Below are 13,560 nucleotides of genomic sequence, written 5' to 3' on the forward strand. Positions count from 1 at the left end.
AGGTTGTTGACCGTGTTGAGCGTCGACGTGTGCTTTAGACCCCATGCCTTTTCCTTGCCTTGTAGCGCCCGCTGGTACATCTGCTCGGCCTCGACCAGCTTGCCTTGGTTAGCGTAGAGGGCTGCTAGGTTGTTGACCGTGTTAAGCGTCGACGTGTGCTCTGGACCCCATGCCTTTTTGTAGCCTTGTAGCGCCCGCTGGTACATCTGCTCGGCCTCGACTAGCTTGCCTTGGTTTTTGTAGAGGATTGCTAAGTTGTTGACTGTGTTAAGCGTCGACGTGTGCTCTAGACCCCATGCCTTCTCGTAGCCTTGTAGCGCCCGCTTGTACATCTGTTCGGCCTCGACCAGCTTGCTTTGGTTAGCGTAAAGGAGCCCTAGTTGATGGCATTCATCTACTAGCTGATCGTCAACTACCAAGTTATATGAAAACATATATGAACACCTTATTGCATGCTGGAGGAGTCGTCGTTGTGTCAGCCATGGTCGGAAATCTTGTTCTCCAGGGACATGTGATGATACAAACTTCACAGCCAGCTTGGCAAGGTCGTAATCCCATTCACGATTGAGAACGTAGATTGTCCACGAGTGAACGCACCCATGAATGCTATATCCGCGCGACTCGTTTAGTTCTTGTGAAGAAGTATTTACCTCCACTAGCCCGTGGTTACTTAGTACACGCATGGCTTGATGAAACCTTATGTCATCTTTTGTCAGTTCTCGTACCCAGTCCGGGTCTTCCGGGTCATCGTGCTGAAGAAGCTCTAACCAGAAATCCTGGTTATCAAAGTACGACCAGAAGCAAAGAAGCTTAGCTGAAAGATCATTTTGGTGCTTGACGTGATCCAATGATATCTGCCATGTAGAGTAGAGTGTTCGGTCTTCGTACGAGTCCAGTTCCGGACTCGATTCTTGGAGTTGCACCCACGACTGCTTGTACAGATGTAAATAGTCCGAAAGACTTACAGCCACTTGATCAAGATATGCTCCGGCAGTAGCGAGTGCAAGAGGCAGTCCGTCCAACTCTCTAGCAAGCATGATAGCATCAGGATCTATCAAGAAGATTAGATCAGTATTACAGAAATGTATAACGTGCTTACCACTTCTCAGTCCTTCCCGTCTCGACACATTTGACAAAATCTCAACACTGTCATGCACATCCTCGAGCTTACGAATCTGGAGAGGCTGACCAATTCTAAGTTGCGATGACCGTGTTGTAATGATAATCGACCCGTGATATGATTCGGGAAGGAATCTCCGGATATCTACGGCCGCGGGATCTGTCCTACCAGGCAATTTGGGGTTGTCGTAATTGTCATAGATCATCAGCCATCGCGTGTTCTGTGGCAGACTCAGCCATGCTTTGACAGAATCTACTATGTCATCGAGATTTTCATTCGTATCCACGTTGCTAAGCCGGACAACCGACGGGTGTTCTCTTGATATCTGCTTAGCTATTTTAACAAAGCTCTGTTTTAGAGAATCCTCGTCTTTGATGTTTAGCCAGAAGATTCCCGAGTAGTCGTCCTTGTGCCGCTTCGCATATGCAATAGAGAGTTGTGTCTTGCCGATTCCACCTAATCCGTGCAGAACAACAGTACGGCGGGAGCCGTCGCCACCGAGGGCCTTGTGTATCTCTACGAGCTCTGTCCTCCTTGCTACGAAGTGTTCGACGTCAGAAACATTGGAGAGGCTGAAGGTGACTGAGAAGTCCTCGCGCTTGAACCCTAGTGAAGTCAGTAGCTTCCTCAGCACCTAGATATACCTTCTCAATGAGTTCTCATACCAAAAGAGAAGGACTTACCTTTTGAAGCCTTATCAATCTCCTCTCGGAGTCGTTTCATCGCCTTATCTTTCCCTTCGCTGTATATGAGCGGCATATTGACGTCGAAAATGCCTAGCAGCGAGTATGCCTTGTCTTCTTGGCGAAAAGTCTCACGACTTGCTGCCCACGACATTCGCTCAGCGACGCTGAAGACAGACAACTGGCTCCCTCGAAGGGCAGTGGCTGGAATGCCTGTTACCTCGCAGATGTGTCGTTCTAAGGAGACCTTATTGCCTAGTAGCTCTTCCTCTTTGCAGAAGAAGTCGACTGATGCCGGCGCAATAAGTTCTTGCAGAGTCCAGCCTCGTCTAAACCATTCGCTTTTTCGAAATGTTGATTCCCAGGGCTCGTTGAACCCGTTGGCCGAATCGGTTCGAGGGCGCGAAACATCTGGCAGATAAACGTAGCACTTGGTCGCATCCCGGTACCAGCGAAACATCGAGTTGATAGCCTCTGCGAGCTCAGTGCTGTTCGACTTATCGATACAACAGGTGTCTACCCAAAAGTATTGCAAGCCGTCGCGCTTCGCTTGTTCTCCGCAGAACTGTATCTTGCCATAACCAGCCATCTTCTTGCCGTTGCCATTCTTCAGATCTGCCAAAGTAACCTCCTCCGGTCCCCATCTGTGCGAAAGAATAGCATACTTGGGTATATCGCTCTCAAAGAACTCGGTCAGGCTGAAAGCGCCATCGTTGTTGAACTGTAGCAGACGCATTATTCGACTAGCCACGAGGATCGCAAGAGGGAGGGTTCTCGGTAGTTGTTGGACCGTTGAAATAGCATAGATGCGAAGTGAGGTGGAGATTTGGTAGAAGATGTTGAATGGAGGCTGGCGCACTCAGCTGAGCGGCAGCCTCGCGGCAATGGCATAGTCGTGCATCGCTGGAAGTGCGCAAGACCGGCCAATCGCTCAGGCACACCGCAGGAATTCTGGAAGTCATAGGTGGCATAAGATGTTCGAAGTCACTCTCGATTGAGCTTATTTGTTCTTGTCGCTGAGGGGAAAGCTAAAGGGATTGGAAAGTGGATAGCAGAAATCTAGGGTTCAGAATTTGGCTTCGATCAGCCGTTTAGTGTCTGAGCTTCCATTTTTGTGCATATTCAAATTGTTTAACCTTATATTTTAGGCTAGAATTCATTCTCAGTCCACGCCTAATTGCGTCATCAAAACGCGGAAAGAGCAGGGGTTGTGGTGTACTAACCAAAAATTGTTAGTCGCTTCGATTGAGGTATTGTCCCGGGTGTCGAGCTTATATAAATCTGCGCATCATAGTAGCCACAAGACTGATGACGATCTCGAGTATGGTAAGGAGGCTTTAAAAATCAGATATGACCTTTTTATAAGTATTAGGAGTGGTATAAGCTTAATAGTGGAGCTGTGGTGAAACAACTTTTTATTGCGCTATAAAAGGAGATTGCCCACAAATCCGGGGCAAAGGCGACGATACGAACGGAATTCACTAATAAAAAGGGTTTAAAAGGTTTAAGAGTAGCCACGGAGTACGATTTATATAAAATTTTAAGTTGTGTCGATGTGTGCATAAAATTTAAGTTATTCAAAGTCAAAGTACCCCTCAATTTTCTCGGCACGGTGGGTTTCTCGCTACGCAAGGGACGGACGGTTACGTACCTAATTTTTCTTCTAGTCATCTAACCATTTTATTTTGATGCAGACTACCTACATGAAACAGGCACTGGTGAAGAAGCTACGACGAACGAATATGTGAGAGAAAGGGGGTTCGCTTAGTTTTTTAACGGGAGTGTAGGTAAATAAATTTTATTCCGGTATACATACATAGAAGATTTAAGGCGGTTCGGAGCGGTTCAGATTGGTTTTTTTTTACGAGATAAAGTAGGTCTTAACAACAATTGGTTCAGATACATAGCTGCACTACTTCTTGATTTCTAGGGGTATTCTTTTCTTGCGCGTCATTTCCTTTAGCTGTAGTACTTTTGCCCCTCTTCTGGCTATTCAAACACTTCGTTTAAACGTGTCACCATTCCTGTTCATCGAGATACTGTCTCCATATCTTAACCAAAAAGCGGGATTTATCACACGTCACATACATCCAAACCAATCAACGAAGAATCATATCATATCATTCCACATCACCAAATGGGTATAAAACTATCATACAACCACCCCCCTCCCCACCCCCCTCTAACAAAGCATCTTATAAACCACCTTCCACCTCGGCCACTCACTCCGATCCTCCCTCCACTGCCTCCTCACGCCCAAGCTCTCAAACTCATTCCTCCCCGTCACCAAATCAATATCCCGCACCCTCACCCACCGCGTCCCATACCCCCACTTATACGCCCCATAAAACAGCAGCACGACCGGCATCGCGAGATACGCCTCGAAGAAATTCGTCGCTACTTCCCCAGCACTCAGATTTGCGCTTGCGCCCTCGGGCGCGATCGCGACCCAGAGTTGCGCGACTAATATGAGGATCAGGGAGACGAGACCGATCCACGAGCCCGCGACGCCGATGGGGGATTGGTATACCAAGTCGGAGAGCGAATTTCCTTGCAAGGTCCACGCTTTGCGGAACTGGATGTGCGCCCAGCAGATGCTGGCCCAGGTGAAGATGCTGCTTAGCCCGCTGAGCGCGAGCAGCCAGGTGAACGCTGGGCCTTGGACGGGAGACACGTAGAGGTAGGCTAGGAGGCCGATTGCTGAGGCTACGGCGATGGCTACTAAGGGTCGGCCTTTACGGTCCACGTATGCTAGGGCCCGGGGCGCTTGGCCTTGCTCGGCGAGCGCTTGCAGGGTGCGAGTTGCGCCGTACATGGAGGAATTCGCTACGGATAGAACGGCGATCATGACCACGGCGTTCATAACGGAATCGAGGCCCTCGATGCCGGCGGATTGGATGGCGATGATGAAGGGGGAGGCCTTTGAGTCGACGCTGTTGCGGGAGATGAGTTGCGGGGAGGTGTAAGGGACCAGGAGGCCGACGATGGCGATGGAGACGATGTAGAAGAGGGCGATGCGCCAGAAGACTTGTTTGATGGCTGTCGGGAGGGATTTGGATGGGTTGTGGGTTTCGGCGGCGGCGAGGCCGACGAGTTCGGTGCCTGAGAAGGAGAAGGCGGCTGTTACGAGGATGTTGCAGAAGCCTTTGAAGCCGTTGTGGAAGGCGCCTGGTAGAGGTGTTAGGAGGTGGAAAGGTGATGAATAGTAGGGGGGTAGTTAGGAAAGCTTGAGAGAAGTTGAGAGCCTGAAAACAAATGATATCTGTCTTCTCTCGGACTAAGAGCTGAGATGGCTCCGGAGCTATTGTGCAAGGGGTTGGTGATTCAGCATGGAAATAGCTTACCTGGATTAGCCCAGTATTTGCCTCCTATATAACCACTATCCTGGGTACCACCACAATTTATAACTGCTCCCAAAATTCTAAGGCGTATCAGCATGAACTCATTCAACGCAACAAGAGAAGAAAGACTTACATAAACCCAATAACAGCCGTAACCTTAATAATAGAAAACGTATATTCCGCCTCCCCATAAATCTTCACCCCGCAAAGATTAATCATCACAATCGCAAACAGAAAAATCGTAATAGCAGCCCAACCGGGCAGATCAATATTCCAATACTCCAGCGTGATAGCCGCCGACATGACTTCCAACGGCATCGTGAACGCCCACTGCATCGCGTAGTTCCAGCCCGAAGCAAAACCCCACGCCGGATCGATGAACCGCGTAGCGAACGCGGAGAATGAACCGGCTACGGGGAACGTGACGGCCATCTCGCCCAGCGCTTGCACCGTGCAGAATAGCACGGCGCCGATGAGGATAAAGGCCAGTAACAGAGACGCAGGACCACCTGTCGCTAAAGCGCTCCCGGAGCCGATGAAAAGTCCTGTGCCTTAAAGGGGCGCCGAAGTCAGTAATCGAGCACGTGAGAGGGTTTGCCTCGGGTAGACACGGGTACTGTAGGTTACCTATTGAACCCCCGATGGCAATCATCTGAAGATGTCTCCCTTTCAACCTCCGCACCAGCGGGGTATGCGCTGTGTTCCACGCAGCAGCTTTGGGATTGAATACACGACCATTCTCACCGAGAGCGGGCGCGAAGCTGTATTCAGGGCCGCTGCCTCGTCGGAAGCTGTCGAAGGCCTTTGTGGGAGGGAATCGGTGGACGCCGGTGGGGCGGGCGAGGAGGGGCGTGACGGTCGACGTCGATGCTGGGTAGGTTTTGGAGGGCTCCATCTTGACGGAGAGGTCGTCGTCCATCTTGGATAGATGAATAGGGTTGGTAGAACTAATTTGTATAAGATGTTGTTGGGTAGGTCATCGCATGGTGGTTTGGGTATGTATGTTGAGTCGAGTGAAAGTTGGGAAGGTACAGTGCAGTACAATATGATACAAGGGATATTAGTTTGGATCGGGTGTGCCAAGACAATATGGGTACAACAGTAAGATGGATGGTCTGGTCTCGTATTGCTTTGTGTTAGATGGGGTCGAGTAGGGGTTAAGTAGAAAGAAGAGGTCCAGCCAATAAACCGCAGGGGTAAAAAGAGAGAGAGAGAGAGGAAAAGTAAACCAATAAATCTTGAATGAATCACAAATCAAGCAGAGACTTGTCTGTTATCTAAAGTGCGGGTTGACCCACAAGAAACACCGCAGTCGCAGTCTGGAGCCACTCCGGCTCACCACTTTTTTTTGCGCTTTTTTGCCCACCTTTTTTCCCTACCCGGCAGACGCAAGGTGTTGGTGTTGGTGTGCGAGAGGTGCATCGGTCCGGGTCTGGGAAGATAACAGCGGCTTCATTGTTTTCTGTCTTTCACTGTCCAAACCCATTATTCTTCAAGCTCGGACCTGTTCTGCTTGCTGTTGCGGTATGCAAATTGTCTCAAAGCCACCACCACGCGATTGAGGGGTTGTTGTCTTGGCAATCTAGCTGTCGACGGTCTGGCTGGCTGGCTGGCTGGGGGTGGAAGTCGCAGCACGAATGCCATGCATTGGCATGGATGAGGTTGAAATAGAACCGCAGCCCGGTGCCAGACGGGGGGAACACACTGGTGGAACACGTCCAAGGGGTGAATCATCAAGGGGTCTTCGATCTTGCAGTGTTTCGAAGTCGTCGAGGTGTATGATAATGCGACTGACTGGTGCAGGCGTTGGTGAACATCTCCCCGTCTCCCCGTCTCCCTTTTCCTCCTCCTCGTCGTTATTCATCGTTCACTATTCATCCTCGTGTGCTCCCGCAGGCATGTAAGGCGAATAGCATCACGAGCCGACCGGTGGCCCTCACTCCAACCGCCCAGCCCTTCTTGGCTATGCTCGTAAATTGTTTTGCATTCTTTCATCCACAGCAGCCGATTCGGTCCTCCGTCCATTTCATATCACATTTCACATTTCACATCACCGTGGCATGCGCCTTTACCGCATCGCAGGAGAAGATCGTTGGACGAAAGTCACTGGTACCGAGGCCGTCGATTGAAACGATGAACCTCGAGAGATTGTCGTCATCTGTCAAGGCCTGAAAGAGAGTTGTGATTCAGATGTCTCTCATCGCGAATAACATGTGGCGGCCGAGCTTCCCATCGGCTCCCGGCTGGGCTGCATCAGGAAGGTGATGAGAAGATCAGAAATGAGCGACCTTCTATGGAAGGCGAAGGCGCACTCCACGTCTCCGCCGCCATGCAGCGAACATCTCACCACCATCGTTGCCCCTCCACACCTTACTGTACGACCTTACAGTACCACTGTTCACACGGCGCCATCGCCAAAAGCAAAAAAAAGGGGCTCGTCACGCAATGCTACCGTACGAATGACAGCCTAGCCCGTCCCAAACGTTTCCTGTGACAGCCGCCCGACCAGCTCTCTCAGGTACCCAATTACTGCACAGACTCGAGGCCCCCCCCCGAGCCGTGCCGTAAAGTTTCCGGTAAGCTCGTCGTCCAATCTTCCTCTTTGGGACCGGGAGACCGGTGAAGAAGCGAAAGTAAAGCCGCTATTCAGACATCGTCTCTTCCCAACTCGCCTCTTTCGCCTCTCTTTGGTCATTGCCCTTTGTAACGTTCACCTTTCTTGGGTTCCTTATCTTACGGTACCACGCGAATGACAGTTCTTGGGACAGGAACAGACCACCGGTTGGCCAGTTAGTACCTGGCTTCCCTCGTGGACCTGGTTTATGCCATGAGGGCCAGACTCGAGAGCAAACCTGGTTGCCCTTTCGGTCCCCCGTCCGTCGTCGTTCTATCGTTCAATGGTTTGGTACCTGCATCTACTGTACTAAGCAGTCAGCACGGCAATGTATCAGGTACAATTCCATTCCATTCAAAGGAAAGACGGCTCGTTGAACCTCTCTTCTGAATTCTGCTTTCGATGTCCTGCATTCCGGCTTCAATTTTCCTCTGTCATTCCACCAATTCCTCATGCCGTGTCTACGTTTCCCCTGAATATTTTCTGAATAGCCTCGTCGTTTCGATTCGTGTCTAGTCCTGTCTGTGACTCCTGTCACCTCGAATTCGTCCACCATCCCCCCTTTCACCCGGATATTGGATTGTGTTTGAAGTTCTGGGCTGTCCCGCTGTCATCAATAAATTTCTGGATTCTGGACCGAACGCTGTCCGTGATTAGTTCGTGTAAAGAGACAAAAAAAGCTGGGGTACCTGCGTAACATAGGCTGTATGCAAGGTCATTATCAGAATCACCATCACCACCATCACGATCCCGTTCACTTCGCATCGCCAGAATCAATTGTAATTCCACTCGAAGAGGTGGTTGTCGTCGTCCCTGGTCGAGGATTTGGGTATTGCCACAGGAGGAGTTGAGTGTTGCGACACGAAGGATCGAGTATTGCCACTCGAAGGGGTGTAACACCACACAAAGAACCTCAACCTCCCACCTCCAAAAAATCAAACATTTCGACAATTTGCATGCTCTCAACCTCACAATGGACGTCCTTCCTCCCTTAACCACATTTCGCGACTCCAAGCCAACGCTCCTCGTCGCTTGGTGGTGTACTTGCTACTCCATCGTCATCATCGGGATCCGATTCGGTGGTCGTTATGTACGAGCCGAGAAAGTATTCCTCGAAGATGCCATCATGTTACTAGCCATCACACCTCTCTTAATCCGAATGGCATTCGTGCATTTCGTATTACTAGACGGAACCAACAATACCGTTACGGCCGGGCTCTCACTCCAAGCCATCCACCAACGCGAACTCGGAAGTCAATTAGTTCTCGGAGCGCGAGTATTTTACGCTGCATAGTACGTCCATTTCCTCCCTTTCCAATAATTTTTAAATCAATGTTAACGACAAACAGTCTCTGGGCAATAAAATACAGCACCACCCTCTTCTTCCGCACCCTCACCGAACGCCCACAAAAGCACCTCCTCAAATACCTACACATCTTCCTCCTCCTCACCTTCCTCGCCACCATCGTCGCTGACTTAGGGGCCTGCCACCCGTTCTCGCACTACTGGCAAGTAGTTCCTACTCCCAGCCCCGCATGCCGTACCGGTGCCGCGCACCTGTATACGATGGGGACGCTTAATATCGTCACCAATCTCGCGTTAATCCTATTCCCCATCCCCATGGTGATGAAAAGCAAGATTTCTCGCGGCCAGTAAGCTTTTCCCATCCCCCTTTCCTCCCAATCTTTCTTCTCTCTTTCTTGCTAACAATAACCAGAAAAGCCTCAATCCTAATCCGCCTCTCCCTCCCCCTCCTCTCCATCGGGTTCGTCTCTTTTTCCCATTCTCTCCCCAATTCCCATCCCCTTCTTCACTTCCCCCATATTTCCCAAGCAAACTAACATCCACATTCAAAAGCTTCACAACCTACACCCTCCCCCACATAACGCACCACCACTTCGCGCAACAGACGCGCTCCCTCCTCGCCTCCCTCGACATCCTCTTCAACACCTTCATCTCCAACGCCGTGGTCCTCTTCTCGCTACTCGCCGACCGCGGCTACAAGAAGGAAAAATTCCGACAGCCGCGCCTCGAAGAGCGGAAACGGGGACGCATGGTTCCGGAATGGGGGTCCGATGAGGATCTCGTGAGTGGGAAGGGGGAGGTGCGGATTGGGTTGAGTGATTTGGGGACGGGGAAGGATGAAGAGGAAGGAGAGGGGGGATTTGGAGGCGTGGGGAGATTAGTTGCCGGGGGACGGTTGGGGGAAAGAGGGGGGGGAGGAGGGAGTTTGAAGAGGTTGCCTGAGGCGAAGTTGGGGAGTATTAGGGTTGCTAGTACGTGGGAGATTAGGGTTGATGATAAATGAGTTGATTGGGCTTGTATTTTCTATGAATCGTGTTTGTTTTGCTTTTGTTATGTAGCGAGGTTTTTTGGAATAGAAGAACTAGAACAACTCGATGAGCCACATGAATAAAATTTTGTGAATGATCAGGAAAAGAGTCCCCACAGATCCAAAAAAAAAATTACCCAGCTACGTATAATCATGGGAAAGTGGTTAAAACACCACGATTTTTTAGTATCTAAGATTTCGATACCATTTTAAAAGATTAGTCTACTATATGATATATTTTGAATATTTTCAAATTCAAAGTTCAACCATAAAAGTCGTCTACAAATGCTATGCTAAAGCAACACCTCCTTCTCCTACAAGTGGAGCAGTGGAAAGGTATTCACACCTTCTCCTCTCCTCCCTAGCTCTTGCAAAACTTGAAAGGCGGTTTCCTGGCCACTGCTTCTTTAGGACCCCGCATATTATTTTGCTTGAATCTCTCCTCTTTCGGCATCTCGTGGTACTCGAGTAAGAAGGGGATAGCGTTTAGTTAAGAGGCAATAATTTGAAATTTTAAGGTATTTAGTATGGGGAGAGCTGTTGAAAGTAGCAATTTTTATATATAGTATTAGAATCTTGTCTGCTAGATTTTGTGGTGTTGAAAATCTTTTACTCTTTAATCACTTATTAGCCTAGTTGCTGGTGCTGTAAGAGACTTTTTTTTCCGCCCCGTGAACTATTTTGAAGCGCGCTGAATCACTCAATGAACTATCTTGACCAGCGCCCCCTTTTTTTTCAACTACGTGGAAGCGAGAATTCTTGATAGGGGTTATGGGACTTCACTGGGAGATTGGTTTCATCTGAGCCAAGCGCCGGAAACTTTGGGTAGAAGGATGCTCTTGGATGAAAGAGCGTATTTTGTGGTATTCTAGAAGGTGGAGTGGGTGAGAGAAGGGGTGGATTGGAGTTGGAGAATGGTTTGCTTCACGAGGTCAAGGCTCACTTCAGTTGATTTAGCCTCACTTCACAACAAGCGAAGAAATCGAGACCAAGAAGAACCATTAAGCAAGGTGGTATATTCGCAAGTGTGAAACTGCTCAAGCAGCACAGGCACACAAATACACATGACAACATTAACATTAAGGAAGATCTTTAACTTCGCTCACTTGATACAGAACATGCAATGAATACCTACCCACTAAACTCCCTCCATCAACCCTCCCCCACCACCCTCCCAACTCAACAAAGCAACATCCCCTCATGCCCCTGCCTCGCAATCCACTCCTCCGCACTCCCCGGCGTAAGCACCACTCCCCCTCCCCCTCCCCCTCCCACTCCCCTACCCTCCTCCCCCCCACTGCATGGCGGATCGACCCCCATCCCCTGCGCCAACAGATCCATCCTCGTGCACGCCAACTTCGTCATATCGAACGACAGGCTCTGCAACCGCAGTAGCGAGCGATAGTGCGCGATGGTCTCGGACCAGAACTCGATGTCGGACGTGGTGATGGAGGTCAGGAGCTGGAAGAACATGAATGTGCCTGCGAGGGCGAAGTTGATGCGCGTCATGGCTTTTTGGGTCGTTGTTAATAGTTGCAAGGTGGAGGGAGAAGGAGGGGAAAGGGGAAGAGGAAAGGAGGAAGAAGAAAAACTCACGACTCCACCAAAAAGCCCTCAACCGACTAACATTCAATTTCTCCACAAACCCGACGACCCTCCCCAACGTATCCCTAGCCCTCGCCCTCACAGCCTCATACCCCTCCTCGCTCATAGGCAGGGCCCTCAGCACCGCTCTATACAGCACGATCTCCGCCGTGTAATAAGCTAACACCACCGACCCGCTACTATCCAACAACCCATTCCCGCCCCCCTCTAACTTCCACCCATACTCCTCGTTCCACGCATCGAGCCTTGCTTGAAACTCATCTAGAATCCCGTAGAGCATGGAAATCGGCAGGTTTTTCACTCGTTCCATGGATTTCAGGGTATAGAACGTATTCAACAGATCAGATAAGATGACAGTCAGGTGCGCCATAGCGATAAATTGCAGCGCGGGTTGTCCTGCGTCTGTGGGCGAGAAATTCGATACAGTAGGCAAGGGAACAGAGCAGTGGTCATCGGAAAGATAGGAGGGTCGGCCGAGGCCGAGGGCCGACCATTTATCTTGGATGTAGAGCGCCCACCAGATGCGGACGCGGCGATTGAGGTCACTAGGCGAGAGAGACCAGGTCGTCGGGTCGAGATTGAGGCCTAGATCGTGGGCCATACCGACGATGGTGCCGATGTCTGACCAGAGACCGGGCAGGGTGGGAGAGCGGTGGATGATGGTGTGGCGTTGGAGGTGCAGGAGAGCGGCTTCTATTGTCTCCAGGCGGGGATGGCGTTTTTCTATAGGGAGACTAGGTTGTTGTCAACACAAACGAGCAAATTCAATATAAGGGGACCTTGACCTACGCTTGATGAACGAAATCCGAAAGCAGCGCAAACACCGGCGGCGTATCCTGACAAAACGGCGCCGCGAGATTATACATAATAGCCAGCAACGGATCCCCCGTTGACGGCTCGGCCCCAAAGCGCAACGGATCAAGAAGCGGGTACGAAACGTGGATAACCTCGAAATACGTCCTCAGCAGATCTTCGCCATGCGGCTTAACGATAGCCTCCGTATCTGTCGTAGGGTAATAATCTGGCCTCGCGTCTAGATGACTATCCGGGACTACCTAGCACCATCATATACATCAACAACAGAACATAAAAGAGCATGTGACTAACTGACTGAGTGATGGATACATACCGTAAAATGCAGCGGAACCTCCCCATTATCGCCCTTGATCCTCAAGATCGCCCAATCAGACGCTTTATAGCAATTCAGCTGATTAAACGAGCAATGCCTCAACACAAACGGATCCTGATCACCACTCAGCCCTACAAACTGGCAAATCCACTCTCCATTCTCCTCCCCTCCATTTCTCTCTTTAACCACAGGTCTCGGCGGAACAGCACTCGACGACGAAGCACAACAACTACTACTCGTCGGCGACCCCCTCGGTCTCCCAGCTGGCGGCGGTTGCCGATTCCGCCTGACGTTCGGCGGGAGCACGTATTTGCACGTCTCGCCCCGCGTTCGGCACAGAGAGCAATCCTTCTCGTGGGCGTTGCGCGTACAGCATATTTTGCGTTTGCGGCAGGCGTCACATCTATTTTCTTGTTAACCATTTACCCTATCCCATTTCTTGATTGATAGATAGAAAAGAAAAAGGGGGGGGGGGGGGGGGGGGGGAAGGAAAACTAACGGTCGTTCTTTCCTCGATTTATATTTCCGCCCAACGTTCACCTGCTGCGGCGTCTCGATTGGGTTCGTCATTATTTATTTATTAGTATAATTGCGGCTCAAACAAAGGTGGGGTAGGTAATAAACGAAGCAGGCAAGGAGTTGTCCGCGGCGTGAAGAAAAAGCAAGGAGAGGAGAGGAAAGGCAGAGAAGGGATTTAAAGGGCATGCCAGGGCCCGTAGTCGGAGAGTATCCATCC

General features: G+C 50.3%; 4 protein-coding genes across 4 annotated transcripts in view; 1 reads left to right on the plus strand and 3 right to left on the minus strand.

Annotated features, from left to right (window-relative positions):
• Positions 1–2,876, minus strand: part of LY89DRAFT_686143 (HET-domain-containing protein) — a 3,724-nt gene extending 848 nt beyond the window's left edge. Inside the window, exons 1-3 of the mRNA XM_018215218.1 lie at positions 1,804–2,876; positions 1,100–1,726; positions 12–1,051 (exon numbers count right to left, since the gene is read on the minus strand). Coding sequence (XP_018069731.1) covers positions 12–1,051; positions 1,100–1,726; positions 1,804–2,539 — 2,403 coding nt within the window. The 5' untranslated portion in view covers positions 2,540–2,876. The remainder of the gene's footprint in view (positions 1–11; positions 1,052–1,099; positions 1,727–1,803) is intronic.
• A 1,091-nt stretch (positions 2,877–3,967) lies between these two features.
• LY89DRAFT_111425 (amino acid transporter-like protein) lies at positions 3,968–6,409 on the minus strand. The gene is made up of 4 exons (XM_018205075.1): positions 5,772–6,409; positions 5,278–5,695; positions 5,148–5,224; positions 3,968–4,971 (listed from the first exon to the last, which is right to left on the minus strand). Exons 1-4 carry the CDS (start codon positions 6,061–6,063, stop codon positions 3,986–3,988), a joined length of 1,773 nt encoding a protein of 590 aa, XP_018069732.1. The 5' UTR covers positions 6,064–6,409; the 3' UTR covers positions 3,968–3,985.
• Positions 6,410–8,731: 2,322 nt separating this feature from the next.
• LY89DRAFT_670855 (uncharacterized protein) lies at positions 8,732–10,066 on the plus strand (the record flags this gene model as incomplete). The annotated part of the gene is made up of 3 exons (XM_018213188.1): positions 8,732–9,051; positions 9,108–9,410; positions 9,616–10,066. The coding sequence occupies 3 exons, from the start codon at positions 8,732–8,734 to the stop codon at positions 10,064–10,066; spliced, it is 1,074 nt and encodes a 357-aa protein (XP_018069733.1).
• Positions 10,067–11,269: 1,203 nt separating this feature from the next.
• LY89DRAFT_670856 (uncharacterized protein) lies at positions 11,270–13,246 on the minus strand (the record flags this gene model as incomplete). Its single annotated transcript, XM_018213189.1, has 5 exons — positions 11,270–11,601; positions 11,687–12,429; positions 12,485–12,750; positions 12,825–12,886; positions 12,964–13,246. The coding sequence occupies 5 exons, from the start codon at positions 13,244–13,246 to the stop codon at positions 11,270–11,272; spliced, it is 1,686 nt and encodes a 561-aa protein (XP_018069734.1).
• Between the last annotated feature and the right edge of the window lie 314 nt (positions 13,247–13,560).

Source organism: Mollisia scopiformis, assembly GCF_001500285.1.
Source record: "Mollisia scopiformis unplaced genomic scaffold LY89scaffold_15, whole genome shotgun sequence".
In the NCBI taxonomy this organism is placed as follows: Eukaryota; Fungi; Ascomycota; class Leotiomycetes; order Helotiales; family Mollisiaceae; genus Mollisia; species Mollisia scopiformis.